Here is a 22,140-nt window from a genome sequence, read left to right as displayed (position 1 = left end):
CTCTTTACTTGCATTTGTTCCTGAGATATTGTTACGAGTGTGTTTGCATTAGCTATTTGTCGGGCTAAGGTTGGTATTTGTGAATTTATCTCATAAAACTGACTGTGGCTCGGGGTCGGAGGGGTTCCCGGAACGTAACCCGCGCAATAAACGAGGGTTTACTTTGCCGCTGTTCTGACCGACACGCGGCAGAATTTTATGGCAGTCGTCTGAGGTAGTGCCATCGTAAGGGACCGCATTCGTCTTGTCGTCCGATCCAGGCGTCATTGAAACGCCTCACTTCGACATAGTTCCCTGGCCTCAAGCTGGTAATGTACTTTAATATTAGACATGGCTTTGGCCAGAGCAAAGACAACAAATTGGTACATTTGCAACTAGCGCTTGGAGAAATTTGGAGTTCTTGTGTGTGTATGTATGTTAAGGCCCCTCCCAAAAAGTCATTCATTTGAACCGTTCCAAGAAGGCCCTAATCATAACAAAAAAAATAAAAAACCATCAAGTCAGTTTAAAAGTGGTATTCTTCATATATTTGTTATATGCATTTATTTATTGCACGCTCAAAGCGCGATCCGGTTCACTGGTCGCCGCTTTTAACGCGCAGCACGACGGGCACCGACGTGCACGGGATCATGCCCAGCTCGGTGATGACGGCGTCCACGAAGTCGGGCGGCGTCACGTCGTACACCAGGTTGAGCAGGCCCAGCGAGGGCACCTCCTGCCAGCGCGCCAGCTGCGTCTTGCCCTTCCGCGTCACCATCAGGTTGTCGGGATCGTCTGCAAATACATCGCAGGGTGAGGCCGCCCAATGGGGAAAAAAAATCAAATGCATTTTTTTTAATCTTGAAAATGAGACTTTCGTTTGTGATCCGGTTTTACTTACCGAGCTCGTTTGACACAAAAGAGTCCGTCTGCACCCTCTCGCAGAACTTGTACGTCTCGCAGCACACCAGCACGGGCACGTTGAAGGCTTTGGCCACCAGGGCGATTTGGGACGTGCCCACGCGGGACATCATGTAACCGTTGGCGAGCAGCGCATGGGCGCCCAACAACACTTTTGACACCTACGGTACGCACAAACAAAGTCACGCCCCACAGCCTATGCGCGTCCATCGCCGTCATCTTGACTTTTCAGCAAAAGTTCTCAAACGCCGCAACGTTCCAGTGGGTATTATACCTCGCGTTGCTATCAATATACCGCTGTGCGCCAACACAAGCACAAGCCCAAAATCATCTTCCATCGCTAATTTAGTAAAAAGCTCATTTTTGACAGTTTCATTGATTCAAAAGGTAGACACTGCGCTCGAGCCAGCAAAACAAAAAGGCGTAAAAAATACTAAAAAAAGCAAGCAGCTGGAGTTACATCATCTTCCCAAATTCTTGTCACGACGCAATAAATAAAACGATGAGCGGAAATGAAACTCCACACACTTACCTTCGTGGCTGACAAGCATCACGGTGATCCGTTTTTTGAATGAAACTTCTTTTGTACATTTTCCAACTTAAGCGATGCATTTTTAATCAAACAGGCTTACTCCAAAGTACCTATGTTCACTTTTGATTGTCTAAAAAGCCGTCAGATGCTCAATCTTGAGGCGACAGAATGCTGCACAGCTCCAGCAGAGGCGCAGTTTTACAACCCTTCTCAGAACGTTGAGAGTTTATAGGTTTGTTCTCACGCTATTTTCAACACTTTGAATTTGCTAATAATGTGTCAAAAATAAAATGCACCAATAATATCCATTTGGGAGAAAATCTGAAATTGACCATATCGGTTTTGCCCCCCGACAGCGACGATGCACTGCAACGAGTGGCGACCCTGCAGCTGTTAGGGTTGCTATTACAGTTTCCAGCTGTCTGCGAGGCCATGGAGCTATCGGAATGCGATTGGCTGACCGAGTCGGGGGTGGGGCCAGTGCAACGGAGGACGACGTTGACTCGGCCGTGGCCACCTTAAGGCCTCTTTATACTCCCGCGGCCGACGAATTGCCCCGCCCGGCCGCTCTGCGTCACTTGACGCGCACACGGCAAAAATCGATGCTGCGCGTGAGATCCTCTCTCGCGATTGGTCCGTTGTAGTCACACGCCGAGATGACGTACTCGGCGTGCCCCTCGGTTCCGAATACATCTACGCCGCCGCCTTCTCGATGGCTTTTGCAGCATAATTAAACGCAGCATCTGGTCATCTAGGTCCATTTGTTCTAGCAGACACTGTTCCACGGTCGCCATTGTTGTCGCTTTGTTCCTTGTTACGGAAAGAAAAGTAAAAAGCGCTAAATGGAAACTCCACCCTGTGGCGTCCGAGCCAATCCCAGCCGTAGCGACACCCCCGACTCGGAGGAGAACTGCAGTACATTTTCCAAACTGCGCGTGTGGGTTGCGCTCGAGTATAAAGGCGAACTACGCGCGGGATATCGCTATATCCCGGTCGCCGTCCGCGCGAGTATAAAGAAGCTTTAAGGGTCAACTCGAAAATATCTCAAGTCATTCAAACCTCTGTGTGTGCGTGCGGTGCGCGTGTGCGCCGCTCACCTCGGGTAGAATGTAGGAGACCACGGAGATGAGGACGTAGGTGCAGCCGATGCCCCGCCGGACCAGCCGCCGCAGGGTCTCGCGGCCCTCCAGCCTCGGCCGGCTGTCCGCCACGATCACGCGGAACTTGCGGCCCGCGTCGAAGGCCGCGTAAAGGATGTGGTTGACCAGCGACGAGCTACGCGGGGAAAAAGGAAGTGAGACGACCGAGCGGCCGGGACGTCCCACCCGCTTCCATCTTACCATCCGTAGACGAGAATGACGTCGCCGTCGCTGATCTTTTCGATGGCGATTCCGGCGACGGCTTTGGCCGCCAAGACGATCTTTTCGTTAATGTAGCAGTCGATGCAGCTCAGCAGTTTGCTCTTCGCCTGCGAAGAATACCGCCATGTTGGTAAATTCACAGGAAAAACATATTTTCATATATCTAAATCTTGGTTCACCGGTTTTGTGTGTCAATTTTAAAGTGTGTGGGAGGGTAAAATTATACCCCCCCCCCCCCAAAGTTGTAATGTCTTTATATGTCGCAGTTTTTCACCTCTCGTGGGTGGTTCTGGATAAACGGGTTCACTGTGGGCCTATCTATAGTATTTAAGTCCCCGGCCATTTTTTCTGAAGTGGACGATGTGCCCAGCGACGTGCCCTCATTGCGCCATCTATTTGAGTGCCGACCACCATTGGAGGAAATGTGGCTCATGACGACCATCACCTCGTCTTCCTTGCTGTGGCTCGGAATGTTGGAGATCTCCTTCTTGAGGTATTTGATTGCATTGCCCATGCTGGCCGAGAGGGGGCGACATTGGTTCAAGAAACTGCAGAAAAAGGGAGATTTTTAAAAGATTAGAAAAAACTAACTTTATATAAAAAATATACAAAAACACAGATACATTTGTTTTTATTTTCAATGTGAGGATTCTGATGTATTTCATACTGCAAGCAGAAATATATAAATTAAAAACATTCTTTGAAAAAAAAAAAGTCATTCATATAGTATAAATAACATAATATAGTAATAAAATAGTGTATGATTATTTCAATCAAACTAATATAATGAATAAAATACCAGATTGGGGGAATTTCTTTTTTTACATCGTCAATGGGACTGAGCAATAAAAAACAGAAAAAAAAAAAAAAAGGATCCCATCTTTGATATGTGGGTGCTCACTAAAAGTTGATGTAAAAAAAAAAAAAAAAAAAAACACACACCAAGGAAAAGCCAAAAGTCACCTCTTATAGATGGAATACGACAATTATTAACTAAAAGAAATCACCTTGAAAGTTTTTACCTGATGTAAGGTTTCAATTTGTTGACTAAGTCTCTCGCTAGCTCTTCATTTGGTGGCGTGGCGTAGTCCCTTATGACCTGATGGGACGCAACATGAACAAACACACTAAGTTGCCGTGTTGCCTCCTTTACTGGCGAGATCCGAATACGACACGTCACCTGTTTGAAGGCGTGCAGCAGTGCCACGGAGCGCGCGTTGGATCCCGCCACGATGCCCTGCGAATACTTGAGGCCCAGTCGAACGATAGCCGGATGGATGACCGACGACGGGATGCTACCGAGGGAGAAAATCACAGACGCACATTTGACTTTTAAGACCCGGCGGAACATCGGAAGTCAAGTGGGTACGCTAAAGTAGAAAAGCGGCATCGCGCCCGACGTCATACGAGACTTGGAAACGCGGCTTACCCGACTTGCTGCGTCAGCGGCGCTTTGCGACTGTACTGGTGCAGGTGTGAGAAAAGGCTGACCTTGTAGCCGTAGTCTGACCGAAGCGGGATCTGAAAGCAAAGCGCAGCGGCTTCACCCGTTACTGCTGACCATCATCGCGTCGAGGAGCAAAAAGCAACAAAAAAAAAAGGCACACAGTAAAACACAGCAAATTCTTCAACAGTCAACGACACGCACGGCGAAAGCAAGCGCACCGACGGGCGCGTTTGCCTGGAACGCGGATCATTTTGCTCCAGAAGCGGCACGGCAAACAGCTCCGCCTCGGAATCACAAGAATCAGAAAAAGGAAGCAGAAGCGCCACCTTGTACCTTTTCGGGAGGATCGTGCTGTGGTGTCTGAAAGAAAGGACCGTCACAAGCTGCTCATCCATTGTTTGACCGACTGAAATTTCTTTTGGCTTTGTTCCGTCCGCACGTGCATACGAAGGCTTCTTTTCACCAATCTCTTGCTTTCCATCTACGCGAAAGGCGTCTAGAGGCTGGCAAGCGCCCGACAAACCGACAGGCAGGAGCCATCTCCCACAAATAAAAGCGGCGGCCATTTTAGCAACCAACGGGGATCATACGTGCAGACTGGTGGAGTTAAGCGAGCATATCAAACGCTGAAAAGCTAAACACACAAAAAAAACAACAACAAAGAAAAGTTGGCTCATGCAAAAAAAATAAAAAATCGGAATTCCTGCTGACGTGCAAACGTGCTTAAAAAAAAAAATTATTCCCTCTGGTTTGAGTGTTCCACAAGGTAAGAATGAAAGAATCAAATGCTGCATTTAACTGAAGGGGAGGTTTGCAGTTCTGAGGTTGTGGGTTTCAATCTCAACCCCCCTTTGCATGCACATCTGTGAATGTCAAAAGTCGGTTGTCTGAACTGTACGCCGCCCGCGATCGGCTGGCAACCAGTCCGGGGTGGATTTGTATAGCCCTCAATCACGAAAAAGTCTCAAAGGGTTTGACAGGCCCACCAAAATGCATCGGCACGCAACTTACCTTTGTGGCTGACCGGTTTCTTCTGAACCGAAGCATGACGGCCATCGGATTTTGGCAAGAAGGACTCGCTCAAATGTATCGAACTCAACGTTTTTCACTCATTATTGTCCAAAAAAACATGCAGACATTCAATGTCGAGGCGACATAATGTAGTTCAAGTGTCCAAGAGACTCGACGATTTGTTCTCCAGCTATTTTGACTTAACAATTAACAGACGGCGTGACGACAGACCACTAGCATCAATTTGTGAAAAAGTATGACATTGAGCACATTTGGAAATGTGAGATTTCTGCCCAAGAGCGGCGAAGCGGTCTCGCTACGTGGCAGATTTCGATGTATTGCAAGAAGTTCTGGAACGTGTACTTGTTTTGTCGACTACGCTCGCTAAGGTCAAACTGAGACTCTTGTCGTCGTGCGTACTGTTGGTTTTGTTTTAGAACAAGGTACCTGTTGTCTTTCCAGCTTCTTAGCCAGCTTCTTGACCACATCAGGGTCGTCCACTTGGACGTGTTCGGGAAGCCTCTTCACCACTATGACCGCAACGTAGCCGTGAGCACCTCCAAAATACACGACTTGTCATTTCCCCGACGCGTGGTTACCAGGCTGCAGCTCGCCGGGCGGCACTTTGGGTTTGGCGGCGGACGCCTGCTGCTGACCGGCGTCGCGCTTTTTGCTCTGTTTGGAGGTCCTGTCGGAGTCGCGGCGAGGTCTCTTCTCCGCTTTCAGCTCCACCTTGCTCTTGGCCGGCTTGTCCGGTGGCGCGTCGGCGCCGGGCACTGAGGAAGGAGCTAAAAAAAAAAAAAATCATCATAACAATTCCAACCCCAAAATGTAAAAGGCAGCACTAAAAAGAGGGAAAAGGAAGTCGACCTCTCTGCGAAGGCGGCGGCGGCACGGCAGAAGCGTCGTCGGGCTTGGCGGCCTCATCTTTTCTTTCTTTGTTTTTCTTCTGCTGCTTCTTCTCTTTCCTCAGCCGCTGCTTCTCCTCTTTGCCCAGCTCTTTGCCTTCGCTCTGTGCGTCCAAATACATGGCGGCTCATGAACTACATTTATTTGTTGCATACACTTCAAAAAGAGAGAGAAAGCTACTGGCCTTTGAGCGCTCGATATTGGCTTTCTTGTCGCTTTCATCTGCAATTCCGCCAGGTTGAGATTCAGCATGAAAAGATGACTTCACACGTCAGATACACTCATCGCGCTTATATGGGAAGACATTTGAGCATTTCTTCAATATCCTCCACAGCCAGCTTAAGGTCTATGTACTTAGTGCACTCTTTGTCCTCGCGAGTAAGCCAAATAGGCGCACTAGTAGAACGACTGTCTGACGAGTAATGTTTTTTCCACGAAGTGAAATATATATAGACTAATACAATAAAACAAAGATAAAAACACTTGTTAGTAGTGGCGAATGTGTGCAAAGGTCTTTTGTCAGCTTATCCAGCCAGTTTTCATTTGGACCCCAATTGCAAAGAGGAACGTTATATCAAAATGGAAAGAATTTATAAGCTGAATGGCAACCTAAGGAATCCAAATTGCGGGGGTTTTAATGTTACCCAGCCTTATTAGCAGGACGACTAACACGTCACTAATGATGCAAAACAGTGCACGAGTTGACATCCAAGGCGTATTTAGTGAGCTAGCGAAATCATGCCCCACGTCGTGATTTTGCGGACGAACACGAATCCCCAAAACGGAATGATGCAAGAAACACATCTCTCGCATCCGCGCTAACGTTAGCTTCCACGTTAGCTTGGGGGAAATTACTTTCGCTACGAGACAAAGCTCAAATATTTCAACACTTGCTGTATAAGCGCGGGTGGTCTGTGTATCGACGCGGGCCTCAAAACATGCGAACCACGCGAAAAACGTCACCAAAAGCACCGGTTACGCACTTTCCCAACTCACCTGACGCTACGTTGTCCGCCATCTTGCCGGATACACCTCACTTCCGCTTCGGCGCAAAAGGGACGCAAAATGCGTATCGCCCCCTAGAGGAGACGCCACGCAGAAATTGCCTCGATTGTTTGTTTTAGTTAAGCAAGTTTTATTCAAAGCAAATATGCTTGTATGTAAGACCTCCATATTGATGCAATTAGCAGCCACCTTGCAATTTTATTAATCTAAAAAAAAGGATAAATTGCCAGACACATTAAAATAATCTTCATAGAAAATGGAAGAAAAAAGTCTGGTGGGCTCTTGTACATTATGTTGTATGTAAAATTTAATATGGTTGAATTCTGGTGGCACTAAAGTTGGGAATAACGTTCTTGATTACAAACAAATGTTTTTTTCACTGTATAATATTATTAGAGTTATAGTATATGTATATAATTGCATATGAATTATCCTGAGGCGAAATATATGTTGTCAGGAACAAAATGTATGGATCTGATATGTGGAAATAGTTGCCCAACTTTTTGGAGCATAATGAATTTGTATTTCTGGATTCAAATTGGAATGATTAAAAAGATCGTGAGAAAAAAATATTTAAATAACAAAATGAAATTAATCAATTCAATATAGCAAGAAATATAGGGATTTTTCCAAAAAGAAATATGTTGTACTAACTTTGGGTTATTGCTTGTAATTGTGACATGTGATATGGTATGTAAAAATTGTGCAAAAAATATTTATATAATAGAAACTATTCTAAAATAAATTCAAATGTTCACTTCTTCACTGAGCTATTCTTTAAAATCACCTTTCCTTGTACAGTATAACTGTGACGTGTACTTCTTGCAAAATGTATATTGCGGAATCAATTCAACAACAGCTGAGTTATTTTATTGCTTTATTGTCACACACAGCAAACAGCTCATAACTCCACGCTGCACGACAAATTCACATCTGTCACCGTTACTATGACAACCACGCACGCGGCCAGGCGTCCGCTGACGGAATGCACGACGCAGTAGCTGGTTGAAGGGGACCAAACCTCACAGAAACACCTGACTTGGTTCCGTTTGACCAGCCACAGCAAGGTGTGTTGCTTCAGCTGAGCAAAGAAGAAGAAGAAGAAGAAGAAGAAGAAGAGGAGGAGGAGGAAGAGGAAGAGGAAGAAGATGAGGAGGTGTTAGAGAGAAAGCCCGCATGTCCTCTTCATTCTTACCTAAAGAAACACACATGCAGATATAAGATTAGCGTGGGCAAAGAAATCATTAGCGAGCAGATCATTCCTGTTTTTGGATGTCCTCTCTGCAGCCATCATTGACAACTCCGCATCCCTGAAGCCCCCTTTGAAAGCCCCTTTGTGCGCATCCACAGCGGCTATAAAGGGGGCGACAGCTGCGCTCTGTCAATCCTCCTGGAGCGCCGAGGCCAGGCTAAAACCGGCAGCCTTCCTTTCACCTGTTGTCCTGACACGCGCTCGCACATAAAACACACACACACACACACATGGAGCCTGACGTACCCCCCACCCCACACCCCCCCACCCCCCCCGACCCCCTTCACCTCATGGACACAACAGCTTAACAAAGGCAAACAACTGTCGATTATTTTCCTGTAGATCATGTCCATTTCCGGCGCTGGAGTCCCCTCGGAACCACACACTTCCTTACATTCCATAAGTGTCTGAATGAATATGGGGATATAAGGAAGCATGTCGTCCCAACGGGCAACGGCGACTGGATCCCGCCCGCGTGGAACGCCGTGCGGCCTCTCAACAACGGACCACGACCTCCGAAAGGTCATGGAAAGCAACCAAAAGTGTTAGCGGAAGATGATTTGCTGACACTGAAAGTGTCAAGACCGAAAAAAGTACTTTTAAAGTGCTGTTGACCATTACGACTTGCGGTCGGACACCCACCCCTGGTCCACAATGAACCCCCCCCCCCCCCCCCCATTCAAAAGGTCATCATGGGCACCATCCAAACGAGTGACGCCATCTAAATACGAAACATCAGAATTCTCCCTCCGGGAAAATAGGGTTCACTAACCTTTCTTTGGTTTTGCTTTTGGATGAGGCCAGCGCTGGCGTCTGGGCCCTTTGGAGCCGAGTTAACAGTAGCCGCTCTTTTTCAGGGCGTAACGACGGGACGAGTGGCTCGTCGTCGTTTCCTGCGTCGACGCCTTCCCTCTCGTAGAAACAACCTCACAAAAACGCCTCACTTTGCATGCACGGAGCATCTCTGCCACAGCGCCAACGTCCTCGCGTCCGTCTGCTCCGGCCTCGCCGCTCGGCCTTTTCTATCCCGCCGAGGCGAGGCGAGCCGCCCCCGCCCCCCGGCTCCGAAGCGGCCTCCCACCTGTCGGTGTCCTTCAGAGGCGGCGGGGGCCTCTCCTTTGCGCCTGCTGTCGGGCCCAATCAGGGCCCTTGACAGTGGGGAGCCGGCCTGTGAAATGGCACCTCTCAGCTGTTGGCACTGCGCTCGAGACACCCTACACCCCCGTGCCTCCTTCAGCCTCACCACGACCCCCCCCAAAACACCCCACCCTGCCTCCATTTTACATCCAAAGTCCATTGCTTCTTTTTTTGCGAAAAGGGCAGAACAATGCGCAGACTGTAGGGCGGGCGGGCATGTGTCGTGGCGTTTAAGCAGCGGCGGTCACAGCTGACGCTTTCCTTTCTGTCAGTGAAACGTCACCGCAATTCGTCGGGTTAATTGTTTCGTAGTGAGCGGAATTACACAAAAGTACTATTCTTAAAAAACATTTGAAGAACATTGGTGAATCAGGCCCAATTTTCTCAATAAGTGAATTCCGAGAAAAAAAGAAGACTGACAACTATGTAGTACTCATATGTGGATCTCTAGCGTTCAACAGTTTTTCAGCAATGTTTTTGGGCACGGCTAAAATGTGTCCGATGACACAGTTGTGCCCCTCCCCCACCTTATAAGAACCCGAGCGCGTTTGTTCGCATCAGCGGTTACCCGGCACAATTCCGACGTCCAGGTAATTAGCTAGCTACGCCTCCACTCCGAAAATACGTCTTCCCTTCGGATACTCCGCTGGCGTGGCCGCTTTAGAGCGCCTCGTTGTCACGGCATGAAAAAGCCTCCGCGAATATATTCCAGCCAGCGGAAGCTTTGAGCGGCGATATTTTTGCGAGAAAGATGCTGGACCAAGTAGCATCCATTTTTCCCCGGTCGTAGCAGCGGTCTTCGATTGACAGTTGCCGGTTGAGCGGGGGCGTTCACATCTGCATAGATGTATCGCTGGGGTTTATTCCACTCTCAGCTACTTGCGTACTGAATATTGCCGCACGTCGAGGTTTTCTACACACAACTCTTACTGACTTCCGTTCACATTTGACATTTGACGTCTGCATATGTCGCGCTGCGGGTGTTTAGTTCAGCATCAATTGCTTATGTACAAAGGAAATGCCGATCAATATTATGTATAACGATGATGATTACATTTCCTGCGAATATGGGGTGTATTCATGTCCAGCTACCGTTCACATTTGTGTCGTTTATTCTCAACTGCGTTTATATAGACTACATGCAAACAGTATCTTCGTTACGTATTGTACAACGCAGCTGACTATTTGGTCACGTTTCATCTGCGCATGTATTGAGTATTTAGTGATACATTGTTTTGTTTTTTGGGGGGGGCTACAGACAATGCTAGCGACTCCTCGTGCTGCCCTTTGTTCACATATCGGCACAACCATTTCCACGAAGACTTCTTTCTTCAAGCTCGCCGTTAACGCGTCCTCCGAGTCCCGGCCGGCCCATATTTGACCGCTCGGAGGCATCCGCGGGGAACATATGGCCGACGGCGGCCCTCGGTTCATTTTCCTCTGCCGCAAGCACGAGCCGCCACGCTAAGGTCAACACCTGTGTTCTAAAATCGGCGTCCGGGGTCGGGACGCGACACGAACCCGGCCGGCCGGGGCCCTCGTTCACAGAAAGCTCCGGCTCGGAGCGGGGGGGCTTCTATCGAAAGCCGACGCGCTCGCTATTTCCGAGACGCTCGCCGTCCACAAATAGTAACGCGCTTCTTTATTTTTATTTTTTGCTCTCTTTTACAGGGTGTCGTCCGAACGGGGCAGTTGCTGGCTATTTCCCGCGGCTGCCGGCCAGGGTGCGGGCTGACCTCAAATGCAACATTTCCACTCATGCCAGCTATGCGCCGAGGCCTCGCCAGCGTTATATCGGGACCGCTGCGGCGTATCGGGTGACTTTTGTCGCTGAGGGAATGCGAGGCCGCTCACATCAGACACAATGGCCCGGGCGCAAATCGGAATCTCGCCGATCGCTGCCACTTGTCGAGGGGCCCGCCGTACGCTCGCATCAGGTGCAAACACGAATGGAAAACAAAACATTTCAAGAAAAAGTCAAACGATACAAAATATTCAAAGCAAAGAATAAATAACGATGCGAGAAGATGAAGACTAGAATTGTGGTCGAAGAAGTCATATAGCACAGTATCTGTGTAGTATTTAGTATCTGTGACTTTGAATGTGTGTGGCTTTAAAAGGCGGGGCCTGGCAGGAGTCAGTCAGCCAATGAGAGCGTAGCGTTGGTCGGCTGTTGACTTGAGTGACTCAGCCTCCGTTACTGTATGCAATCAGGTGACTTTAGTTTTGGGGCGTGCTGTGAAATTGTTCTCATTTAAAATGATAAATAAAATAATAAAGGTTGGGAAAGACCGCATTAGGCGCCTCCCCTTTTATGTCTTTGCTATTCCAGTAGGAAAAATAATCCCTCGGCTGAAATTTTGGAGCCAAAACGGATGGCCAAACGTAGCCGGGCTGCGTGTTTCCCTCAAAACTTCGTCAGTGAGTTTATTTTGATCTCACGTTTGCATAGTGGGAGCCCCCCGGCCCCCCCCCCCCCCCCCCGCCTCCGCCAATCGCTTAGTCGCCCCTCTCGCTCCAGGGAGGTCATCACAAACTGGGGTACCGCTACCAAGTGTTTATAAATGCTTTGTATGTTGGTAATTACATAATCGGCTCCACATTACAAATGATGATAAGCCTATTATGAGGGGAGCGCGATAAAGTGCTTATAAACGGGTTACAAAGTTGTTATTACCTAAATAGTTAACTTATTGAATAAGGGCGACCTTAATGAAGGGTTTATGAATCGGTCATTAATTAGGTGGTTAACGATTCATTTCAATTTCCCACCAGAAGCTCAAATAGCGAAAGTTGCCGAAGAGCCAGCGGGCGGCCCATCCGTTCGGATCACGTTGCCGACTCATTAGCTGCCGATACGGGATTAACGCCACCCTCTGTCCTTCCTCGGACGCGCCAGTTGCCCGACGCCGAGGTTGACGCAGCTGTCGCGGGCCGAAAGTTCAAAGGTCACCGGCATTTAGGCTCAAAGAAAGAACAGGTGAGGATTTTGTGCGGATTCTCCGAGGTCATTAGAGTTGAGGGCAAACCTAGTTGACTTGAAACAGCGCTCGCAGCGCCTTTGTATTCTCCTGGTGGTAACAAACGCGTCGTCTGCACTCTGCTGTCTTTGGTGCGGCACCCGCGTGCCACCGCCGCCCCCGAAAAGTAAGAACTACTTTTGAAATCAGAAGCGTTTTCAACTATTATTACATTTCTTTTCAAAGGGGGACTGGTAAGAAAAATGTCCCTGTAATATCATCATACATAATACAGTAATATCCATCCATCCATGGTCTCACGCTTATCCGAGGTCGGGTCGCGGGGTCAGGAGCTTCAGCAGGGAAGCCCAGACTTCGAATCTCCCTGCCACCGAGGAGCGTTTTAAACCACCTCGGCGACCTCAACCCCAGAAATAGGAGAGCCCGCCTCAGAGAACCCGGACTCATGGGAAGGCGTGTCGGTGGAATTGAGGAGGTCCCCACCGACTCACAACGTCCCGAGTCGAGGTCAGCGGCGCCCCATCCCCACGATACGCAGTGTTGATGGTGCACGGCTCTCCCCTCCTGAGACGCCGGCTGGTGGACCAGAATTTCCTCGAAGCCGTCCGGAAGTCGTTTTCCATGGCCTCACCGAATTCCTCCCATACCCGAGTTTTTACTTCAGCGACCACCAAAGCTGCATTCCGCTCGGGGGGGGGGTCGCGGGCGGCCAAAAGGGAGCGGTGACAACTGCGCAGAGCCCCGGCGGCGGCGGCTGTGACAGTCACGTAAAATGTTCTAAAGCACAAAGAATAAGATTTACAATGCCAAAACTATCACCGCTTTGAATTTGAGTACACCAGGACGACGCCACAATTGCCTCGTCAGCACATCTCGTCACATTTCAGTTCGGTGAGCGTGGAAAAGATCGGAAGCTCTCTGCGAACTCCAAAATGTCAGGAAAAGCCTACTAGAACAGCTGAGCTTTACTCAAAGACACTCAGTGGTGGCAGGTGTGTGCTGGTTCCTATCTAACATGAATTTCAATTAACGCTGAACACGGCCACATCCCCGGTTAGGAGGTTGTGCACACTTGTGCAACCACATTATCTCAGTTGTTCATTTGTTTCGTTTTACTCCCCCCTCGAAAAGTTTTCATGAAGTTCCTCAACTGAGTGATATTAAGTCACATTCGTGGTGGAAAAAGTGAATTGATCTTGCTGTCATTTGTTCAGATTACACACAGCTGGCATCTCAACAGGGGTGTGTAGACTTTTTATTTTCCATCCATCTACAGTGTGTATCTCTGTATGTTTTACCCGCCTGGCAGCTGTGGCATCACACGAGCAGGACAGGTGGGCGAGACGGCAATATTTGCGCTACTTTCACCCGCCCCCCTTTCCGCAGGGTGCGGCACGCACTTGACATATTTCAGCACACGCCGCAGTGACGAGACAGCACACACGTCATCCGTGCCTCCGTTTCCGAGAGCGCCGGTCCCCGGCGGGGTCGCGGGCGAGGGGAGGGCTACGACACGATACGGTCTCCATCGCAGACACAGGCCCACGTAAAACAAGAGCATTGGAGAATAAAGAGAGAAAAATCAAACAGAAGATACAAAAGTGTGCATATTAAATGCCATCCAAAGTATTGCAGTTGAATCTGCTGCAGCTTTTAGGTGGGCTGACCCGGCCGGGTTCTGTTTCGCGGTCGAAGTCGACACGTAAAGTTGGAAGATCAGCTTGTCTGAATGGCGCCCGAGCGGAGACAAACCGCCTCAGCGCATCATGGCGGGCGACTCGAGGCCTCCGCGTAGTCGACTTCTTCCGGTTGGACCCGCTTGACAAAATCGGAGCGCACGGAAAACGCGCGTCCGCCCGAGAATCGATTTCACACACGTCTTTGTCCTCAGACGTACGACCTCGTGACCTCGGGTTTTTCATTTCCTCACGCACATCAAGAGGACACTTGGACCAATCAAACGTGGGAAGATTGGATTTCCTCAGTACCGGGATGTGTTTTTTCTTTGCGTTCAATTGCCACACGGGCAGCGTCGGCATCCGCCGCAGACATGAGAAAAAGTTCCCCAAAGTATTGGCCACAAGACAACCTCTATTACAAGAGCCGTATTTGGTGCTTTGGCGTCGCTTTGATGCGGCCAGTAAGCGCAAATGTGCCAAGAGAATGCCCCCAACTTCAAAGCTTTTGCTTTCCTGCTTTATTCTTTGTCTTTTGGGCCTTTATCTCCCCGACGCCACACGGCCTTCGACGTCCAAGGATTACCTCGGCGCATCTCCAATCGAGTCGAGGAATGCAGAGAGGCGAAGCGTTTGCGAGAAACCCAACCGGAGGAAACATGAACATGGAGAAACGTTACTCAGGAAACGCAAAGAAAAGGAGCTTGCAGGGAAACAATTGTAAAAAGCCGCTGGAGCGCTTCGCAACAACGGTGAGTTTTGCCAGCAGCGCTTTTCACAACTTGATCGTGGGAAGTCATATTCATCAATTGTCGTCGATCATAATCAGGCCACGTGAAGAAAGATAAAGTGGAACGCCAGAGAAAAGAACACGACATATGCATCCATCTTGACCCTTCAGTTAAATGGGTGGTGGAATTCTTAAAAAGGTTTCAAACCATATTTCATAATAATTACAACGCAGCCCGTGGGTCACTCGCCGCTGTGAGGTTGAGAGCTCCGAGCTTTGCTGTGGCCTTCCTCGAAATTGCGTGAATTTTTCAGTGTCGTGAACCCCAAATATTTTGCGCTTTTTCAGCGGGAAGCCCATCTGGCATTATTTACTACCGAGAACGCGCCTATTTGCTGTTTTGGTGTCTAGTGCGTGTGGAGCATGAAAACTTGTCACGGTTAGGGTTTTCCAAGGCAAGGCCAAAACGTGGAGGACCCAAGGGGCAGGGGGGCAGGAGTCTCCGAAAGGGTCATATTCAATTCCCAAACTAAACAAAGTCCCACAACAGATCACCAAAGTAACACACACTTGACTAAACCTAAAACTGCAACCGAAACATGGCTGCTCACTAAGACGTGGCACGGACAGAGGCAATGACAACGAACCGACAAGAAGTGGAAGAAACCAGGGAACTAAATACAAACCGATTGACGAGACGACGGGGAACACCTGGACACGACACGAGCCGATTGGTCGACACGAGGTAGGAGCGTGACGCAATAACGAAACGAGCACACGACACGAACGACACGGAACACGGGAAAGCGCTGCTTTGTGGCCAAGTTAGAGGCGGCGCTCCATGCACGCAGTCAGGCGGTAGCAGCTTTGTGGCGTCTAAGCAATCCCAAACCGTTTGGGCGGCTGTCGATGACTCGGTGATTTGAATAGCGCGATATTTGAACTGTTGGACGTATGCTTGGCTTTTGCAGCCCCGTCATCGGTTGCCTCCTGGGATGACCCCAGGCAGAGGTCACCGCCCCCCTCCGGAGAACGGCCTGATCTTTTGCCAGTACTCCAACTTGGAGCTGGCCGCCCAAAACGCAGCCCTGCGAGAGCAGCTGCGTTTCCAGCACCACCGATACGATCACGAAAGGCAGCGGCTCCTGCGAGCTCTGAAGAAACCCGGCGAGTCCGACCCGGAAAACATCGTCGCGGCCGTCGACAAAGCGTGGCAACGGCGCTGGGCCGCCCGAGAGCAGGAGGCCGCCGCCCAGTTTCAGAGTCATCGAGAGGGCGTGCGGCGCTACGTGGACGACATGGCGCTTCATTTTCACACCCAGCTGGAAATCCTGCACGTGCACAACGTGGACACGGTCTGCTACTTTCAAGGCGAGATGGAGTACATGCAGTGGCACATGGGACGAGCCATCTCGGAGAAGGACGAGCTCGTCCAAAACCTGAAAAAGGAAAACTCCGTCCTCGTAGCGGAGAACAAAGCGATGTCCTCCCAGCTCTGTAAATTCAACGCAGACACGCCAGAGCCAGAAAACGCTCGAGAGGACGATCGCTCGCAGGCCGAGCGACAGGGCGAGACGAGCCCCGCCGTTGACGAGCTCCGGGAACAAGTGGAAAAGCTGGGCGACACCTTCGAGAGCCTCGCGGTGCGCAAAGAGGAGCTCCAGGTACGTCACGTTCATGCCATCCTGTTGGGAAACCCCCTTTTCACTTCATTTCGGGTTGCGTTCCGGTATTTGGCTTGCGATGTCCCTTCCTGCCTGAAGGTGGCGCTGCCAACTTGGCTCTTGTCTTTTGTATTTCCCAGGTGCTGGAAGCTGATGGGTGAGAGAGTTCAGACTGAGCTGGTCTTCCGCTTCCTCTGGCCTGACTCCCAACTTCACCGTGCGTCCTGGTCCTGGTCCTGGTCCTGGCTCTACCGAAGTGAATGTTTGTTGGCTAGGAAAGAAGTTAGGCTAGCAGTTGGGTTGGGCCGCCATTTTGTTTTCCCTCTGTTTTAACACGTACAAAAAATTCAATAAAATAAAATCACACAAAACTTGAGTGAAATTCGAGCAGAGGGAATTCTGCCTCTGTACAGAAAAAAAACATTTACATTTCACTCTACAAATCACAAAAGTCTTCTAAATGATTTTGAACGTATTTTGCAGAACATTGTCTCAACCATTTGATAATTATTTAATACCCTTGATTTAATGAGCTTTTAAAATCATTTTTAGTCGAATGTTTGCTGTCATCGGCTATCTGCAGTCAGGCTGGCTTTGCAAATGGGAATGTCTTGTCAGTTGTCCTAACCTGGATACATAAAGGTTAAATAAATTAAAATATTAATTGAGCTTGACTCTTGTTGAGGTTGTTCTAGAACTTCACACCTTTTACCATTTTACTAATTTCCATCACTTTGGTTCTAAATCTTGTCATTTTCAAGACTTATGTACCTGTCAAATTGTAGTTGTTTTTTTTTATATACTTAATTTGAATTTGTATTGGCAAGATAATTGCTATTTGCCTTATTTTTGTAAACTTTTCAAATCTACTAAATTGTGGAATTTCAATACCTTCTACTGTATTTTATAAATAGGTCAGATAGCTCTCTGGGTTGTATATATGTTTTCTATACATTTTTCATGTTGCTCCCCAAATGTTACGCAATAGGTCAAGTATGGAACAATGATTACGCTGTATAATGTTAACAATGCATATTTGTTCTGTAGGGAGTCCATTTTCCATTATTTTTGCTTGAGAAAGTTTAGTTTGATAAAACGGATTATTTTAATTGTCCGCCCTGACTGACTTTTGCTGCCTACACTTGTAAGTGTGAATGAATTTTCTTTTTTTTTGGCCTGCAACTGTTGTGGCCTTGGTCAAGAATCTCATCTGTGCGGGCAAACAGCATTCAATTGAAGCCAGCTGCACTTTTAGTTAATAATAATTTGCCCACGGACATTCCAGACAAGTCACCTACTTTAAAGAATCCACCATTGCTATGGGGATTCGTTCCTATAATCCCTCGCCATCAACACACATGCAGACAAGAACTCAATGTCAGCAGATGGCATATAGTTTTCTAATTTTAGCTGGATTTGACAAACCTATTTTAACTGTATCGTTAGCATAACAACTGGTAGCATTTGATCTGCTCTCTCACCATCGTACCTAACCACAGGACACATGTAAATCCCCATCGATCTGCCTTTGTTTTTTCTGTACTCTGGATGGATGCTAGCCTGCTATTTGTTAGCATGTCAATTGCTAGCATTTTAGCGAAAGGCTCTCAAAATTGGACCATTGAAAGAGTTTTGTTGAAAATAGTTTTCAATAACGTCTTCACAAATGTGTTTCAGACACGCAACTGTTCCAAGTGCCATTTCAAATTCGCAATTTTTCAATGTGGAACATTATACACTTTGACGGAGGAACAAAATACACTCGGACTACTTCCGGGGACACATTTGACTGACGAACTAAATGGTCCACTCGCATCCTAGTCAACAATCTTTTTTTTGCCTAGCTTTGACGCCTATGCACGACAGGACAATACAAAAATTCAAAACATTAAATATTAGACACGATTACGGCAATTCTCGACGTTCTTTGAAAAATCGACGAGCGTTTGGGAGCCCTCAATACTCGACTAACGGTGAGCAAAGCACACGCTGAAATTGGTCGTTTTAGCTTGACCTACTTGGTTAGCTTATTTTTAAAAAATAAATGTAAAAGCTGAAAGTTGTTCGCTTATCGTTTATCCATATTTTGTCATGTTTTTTAAAGACAATGTTGCTGACGACGGGTCGCCTGTCTAAAGCGCTGCAGCTCACCCTGGCGGTCATCAAACCAGATGCAGTGGCTCATCCTCTCATGCTGGAGGTGCACTTACCTTCACCTTTTACCAAAATAAAAAAAAGAAACTTTACTCTCCAACAACCACAATAATGACCAACATTAAAATGCAGTCGTGTAACTAAGTGTTCATCATAAGCAAGGCAAGAGTTTTTATTCCTAAAAAGTATATTTGAGAATATCGTAAACCACTGGGTGGCACGGTGACGACTGGCTAGCACACCTGCCTCACAGTTCTGAGGATTGGGGTTCAAATCCCGGCCCCGCCTGTGTGGAGTTTGCATATTCTCCCTGTGTCTGTGTGGGTTTTCTCTGGCTACTCCGGTTTCCTCCCACATCCCCAAAACATGCATGTCAGGTTGATTGAAGACTCTAAATTGCCCGTAGGTGGAATGTGAGTGTGAATGGTTGTTTGTCTATATGTGCCCTGCGATTGGCTAGCGACCAGTTCAGGGTATACCCCGTCTCTCGCCCGAAGATAGCTGGGATAGGCTCCAGCACGCCCGCGACCCGCGTGAGGAGAAGTGATTCGGAAAATGAATGAATGTTAACCATTGAAACATATGTTCACACTGTGCATATAGTATAGAACTGCTTCAATTCAAATGGAATGCATACAAACAGATCAAAGATAAAAATTCAAAGTAAACAAGTCTAAAACCAAGTTTTCTTGCAGGCTCTTCACCAAAGTATCCTGGATAACCACTTTATCGTCGTTCGCTGCAAAGATCTGGTGTGGAGGCGACAAGACTGCGAGAGGTTTTATGCTGAGCATTCAGGTGCGCGACCTGTTTGTTTGCATTCCAAAAGTCGGTAGCACGCGAGGATGTGAGTCAGCGTTGGCCTGTTTTAGCAGACGCCAAGGTTAGAAGCAAGTGATTGATCCTGATTGTGGGAGCATTCGGCATTCCACCACTTAGTCGTTGCTAATGTGACGCTGAGTCAGCTTCTAGGAAAATGATTTTGTGTTTTCGAGTGAAAGGGACAGTGATGTGTGTCTGAACACAAACACAACTTTTGGTGGTGTTTTTAAATAAATGTAGTGAGAATATTGTCGTGTGCATAAATGGAACAATTTCAGCACCGATGACACGAGAGGTGTCCCGGCTGACGCGCCGATGATGATACCTGGTTGCCATGGCAACGCCAAAGATTCTATTCTTCTCATTCGCGCGACATTTCTTACGTATTGCTGCTTTCAGCTTGACTGTCCTGCTGCTTTTCAGAGCGATTCTTCTATCAAAGACTTGTTGAGTTCATGTCGAGGTAAGCGAGATCCTGTTCATGTGGACATGTCGTGTGTTTGATGCACAAAAAAACAAGGGCTTTCATATGAGGTGTCACTTGATGTGATTTGTAGCAAATCCACCTTTCACGTCGTTACCACTCGAGCATATTATGTATTCGTAGCATAACATCTACAGTACTTCCTGGTTTTGCTGGTTTCGCCCCGCACAGCGGCCCGTTGCGGGCGTACATTTTAGCCCGAGAGGACGCCGTTCGCCACTGGAGGGAACTGATGGGTCCGACCAAAGTCTTCCGAGCCAGATACACGTCCCCCGCCTCTCTGCGGGCTCAGTTTGGCCTCACGGACACGCGCAACACCGCCCACGGCTCGGGTGCGCTCCACCGTAACTCGGATAGCAAGTGACGACACGTGGTGATGATGTTGGAGTCTTGATTCTTGTTGAACGCTTGCTGGACTCAGCTTTTGTGGGGTTCACTGACATCCCTAAGTTTGTTCATGTTACTTATATTTAAGTAACATTCAAGTGGAGGAATAAGTTCCCTACTAGTCTGAATTAGTTACAACTAAAACACTCGCTTGTGATTCCTTTACAGTCTTAACTATCGCACAAGTGTAAAACGTGCTAAAAATATACGATATATGAGTGTTTTAGCTCGGCAGTTACGACTAACGCTAGCCGCAAATGTTAGCTTGAGTTATTTTAATATTAGCTAACCACTGTTAATATGAATAAATTCATGATAAAGGTGGTTCACATATTTTTTAACATTCTTATCATGCAAGACTAAAAAAAGTTATTTATCCATGTATCGTAGAAAGCTAGTTGTGAGTAGCACTAGCGGCTAACATTAGCTAAAGTGGGGTGAACTAGTGTTAATATTCATTTAGTAGTCCTAACTTTCATGACAAATGACCATGGTGATTAGCATTTTTTTAAACATTCTTTTCACACAACGTTAAAAGACTTTGTTGTATTAAAAGGTTAACCACTGTTAATGTTAATGCGATAATCTTTAATGACAACTGTGATTCTCTTTTTCTTTTTTTAACATTCTTTCTAGCTCAAATTCCGCTCTCCTTTCTTCCAGATTCTGCCGAGTCGGCGCGGAGAGAAATGGTGTTCTTCTTCCCGGACTTTCGTGCGGAGGAGTGGATGGAGTGCGAGGAGCCGGCGTTCCGGTCGGGACACGCACATTATGACCCTCGGCAACGCATCCACACACTTTCTGCTCAGACCTGACCTCAGATCTGCTGTTACCCCTCTTACACAGCTGCTACTCAGACTGTTTGTATTGTCTTTAGAAAACACACAAATCCAGACACAACTCAAGACACGCAATCGTACAAATAACACCTCAAACAAACAATTTCCAATCTTCAATTTCAAGTTCCTGAGCCACAATAGAAACAACGTATTTGCTCTTAAGCGTTACTAGAAAGTATTTATTTGTGAGTTTGGACCCCCCCCCCCAAAAAAAAAGATGCTTGATTGTGCCACGTTCTTAAGATCCTTCCATGTACACGAGCTCCATGTCCTCATCGGAGACTACACACATTGGACACCGTGTGAAAATTCAGTCGTTTTAAAAAACAAACACAGAAGATGTACGTTTGCCGCGCTCTACAGAGTCATCCAAAAACACGGCGCAATACGCTTTCGAAAGCGAGGATCCATCAAAATGGATAAAGTACTTGATTTCTCATTTCCTTCTGACGAATTGGCTTCCCGAGTTACACATTTGAACATGTGCGGAAGACGGTCAAACGCGGCGCCCGTCCAGCCACTATGGAAATTTCCTACGCGATTTCACGCCAGCCGCAACTTTGGCCGCCGCTTGTCGTACACGGAAAGTTCGTCTCGCAGTATTGTTGTACTAGTACTTGGCGTGACGATGATCAGCATTAGCTTCTGACCGTGTTTTTTCCACTTTGTAAATGTGTGATTTCTAGTCATCGTGTTTTTCGCACAGGAGCCTCAAGTTAAAATAAACACCTGAATTATTTCTTGCACTTGCTTTAACGGTCCCTTATTTTGTCTATTTCAACCTCCGTAGAGTGACTCTCTAACAAAGACTTTGTATCAAAATATCAATTTCATTTCCAAAAACATCTT

General features: G+C 47.6%; 3 protein-coding genes and 1 long non-coding RNA gene across 5 annotated transcripts; 2 read left to right on the top strand and 2 right to left on the bottom strand.

The window, feature by feature from the left end:
* Positions 1-504: 504 nt before the first annotated feature.
* Positions 505-7,268, bottom strand: eif2b4 (eukaryotic translation initiation factor 2B, subunit 4 delta). 2 transcript variants are annotated; one of them, XM_061754006.1, is made up of 14 exons: positions 7,157-7,268; positions 6,345-6,382; positions 6,122-6,263; positions 5,851-6,039; positions 5,699-5,781; positions 4,574-4,600; positions 4,223-4,314; positions 3,974-4,088; positions 3,816-3,892; positions 3,239-3,341; positions 2,773-2,900; positions 2,530-2,707; positions 881-1,061; positions 505-774 (listed from the first exon to the last, which is right to left on the bottom strand). In XM_061754006.1, exons 1-14 carry the CDS (start codon positions 7,176-7,178, stop codon positions 575-577), a joined length of 1,575 nt encoding a protein of 524 aa, XP_061609990.1. In that variant the 5' UTR covers positions 7,179-7,268; the 3' UTR covers positions 505-574. The 2 variants fall into 2 exon arrangements, with proteins under 2 accessions (XP_061609990.1, XP_061609989.1); XM_061754005.1 differs by lacking the exon at positions 4,574-4,600.
* Positions 7,269-8,028: 760 nt separating this feature from the next.
* LOC133468287 (uncharacterized) lies at positions 8,029-9,591 on the bottom strand. Its single transcript, XR_009785443.1, has 2 exons — positions 9,190-9,591; positions 8,029-8,360 (listed from the first exon to the last, which is right to left on the bottom strand). It is a non-coding gene; the product is annotated as an uncharacterized LOC133468287 (long non-coding RNA).
* Positions 9,592-14,223: 4,632 nt separating this feature from the next.
* Positions 14,224-17,273, top strand: LOC133467882 (uncharacterized). The gene is made up of 3 exons (XM_061753011.1): positions 14,224-14,963; positions 15,913-16,605; positions 16,746-17,273. The coding sequence occupies exons 1-3, from the start codon at positions 14,586-14,588 to the stop codon at positions 16,764-16,766; spliced, it is 1,092 nt and encodes a 363-aa protein (XP_061608995.1). The 5' UTR covers positions 14,224-14,585; the 3' UTR covers positions 16,767-17,273.
* Positions 17,274-18,342: 1,069 nt separating this feature from the next.
* nme6 (NME/NM23 nucleoside diphosphate kinase 6) lies at positions 18,343-22,042 on the top strand. The gene is made up of 6 exons (XM_061753018.1): positions 18,343-18,578; positions 18,710-18,805; positions 19,455-19,557; positions 20,005-20,044; positions 20,237-20,397; positions 21,116-22,042. The coding sequence occupies exons 2-6, from the start codon at positions 18,713-18,715 to the stop codon at positions 21,265-21,267; spliced, it is 549 nt and encodes a 182-aa protein (XP_061609002.1). The 5' UTR covers positions 18,343-18,578; positions 18,710-18,712; the 3' UTR covers positions 21,268-22,042.
* Positions 22,043-22,140: the final 98 nt, after the last annotated feature.

Source organism: Phyllopteryx taeniolatus, chromosome 18 (assembly GCF_024500385.1).
Source record: "Phyllopteryx taeniolatus isolate TA_2022b chromosome 18, UOR_Ptae_1.2, whole genome shotgun sequence".
NCBI lineage: Eukaryota > Metazoa > Chordata > Actinopteri > Syngnathiformes > Syngnathidae > Phyllopteryx > Phyllopteryx taeniolatus.
Note: the sequence above shows the minus strand (reverse complement) of the source record. Positions and strands in the feature narration are given on the sequence as shown.

What these genes read in the sequence shown, in the direction of transcription:
- eif2b4 (XM_061754006.1), bottom strand. Translation starts at nt 7,178, where the DNA reads ATGGCGGACAACGTAGCGTCAG. An exon ending in AGAAGCTGGAAAGACAACAG is followed by an intron (nt 4,601 to 5,698) that starts GTACCTTGTTCT and finishes CCTTTCTTTCAG; the next exon opens with ACACCACAGCACGATCCTCC. An exon ending in CCGCTGACGCAGCAAGTCGG is followed by an intron (nt 4,089 to 4,222) that starts GTAAGCCGCGTT and finishes CTCCCTCGGTAG; the next exon opens with CATCCCGTCGTCGGTCATCC.
- LOC133467882 (XM_061753011.1), top strand. Translation starts at nt 14,586, where the DNA reads ATGAGAAAAAGTTCCCCAAAGTATTGGCCACAAGACAACCTCTATTAC. An exon ending in TGGAGCGCTTCGCAACAACG is followed by an intron (nt 14,964 to 15,912) that starts GTGAGTTTTGCC and finishes TGGCTTTTGCAG; the next exon opens with CCCCGTCATCGGTTGCCTCC. An exon ending in TGCGCAAAGAGGAGCTCCAG is followed by an intron (nt 16,606 to 16,745) that starts GTACGTCACGTT and finishes TGTATTTCCCAG; the next exon opens with GTGCTGGAAGCTGATGGGTG.
- nme6 (XM_061753018.1), top strand. Translation starts at nt 18,713, where the DNA reads ATGTTGCTGACGACGGGTCGCCTGTCTAAAGCGCTGCAGCTCACCCTG. An exon ending in CTCATCCTCTCATGCTGGAG is followed by an intron (nt 18,806 to 19,454) that starts GTGCACTTACCT and finishes GTTTTCTTGCAG; the next exon opens with GCTCTTCACCAAAGTATCCT. An exon ending in GTTTTATGCTGAGCATTCAG is followed by an intron (nt 19,558 to 20,004) that starts GTGCGCGACCTG and finishes GCTGCTTTTCAG; the next exon opens with AGCGATTCTTCTATCAAAGA.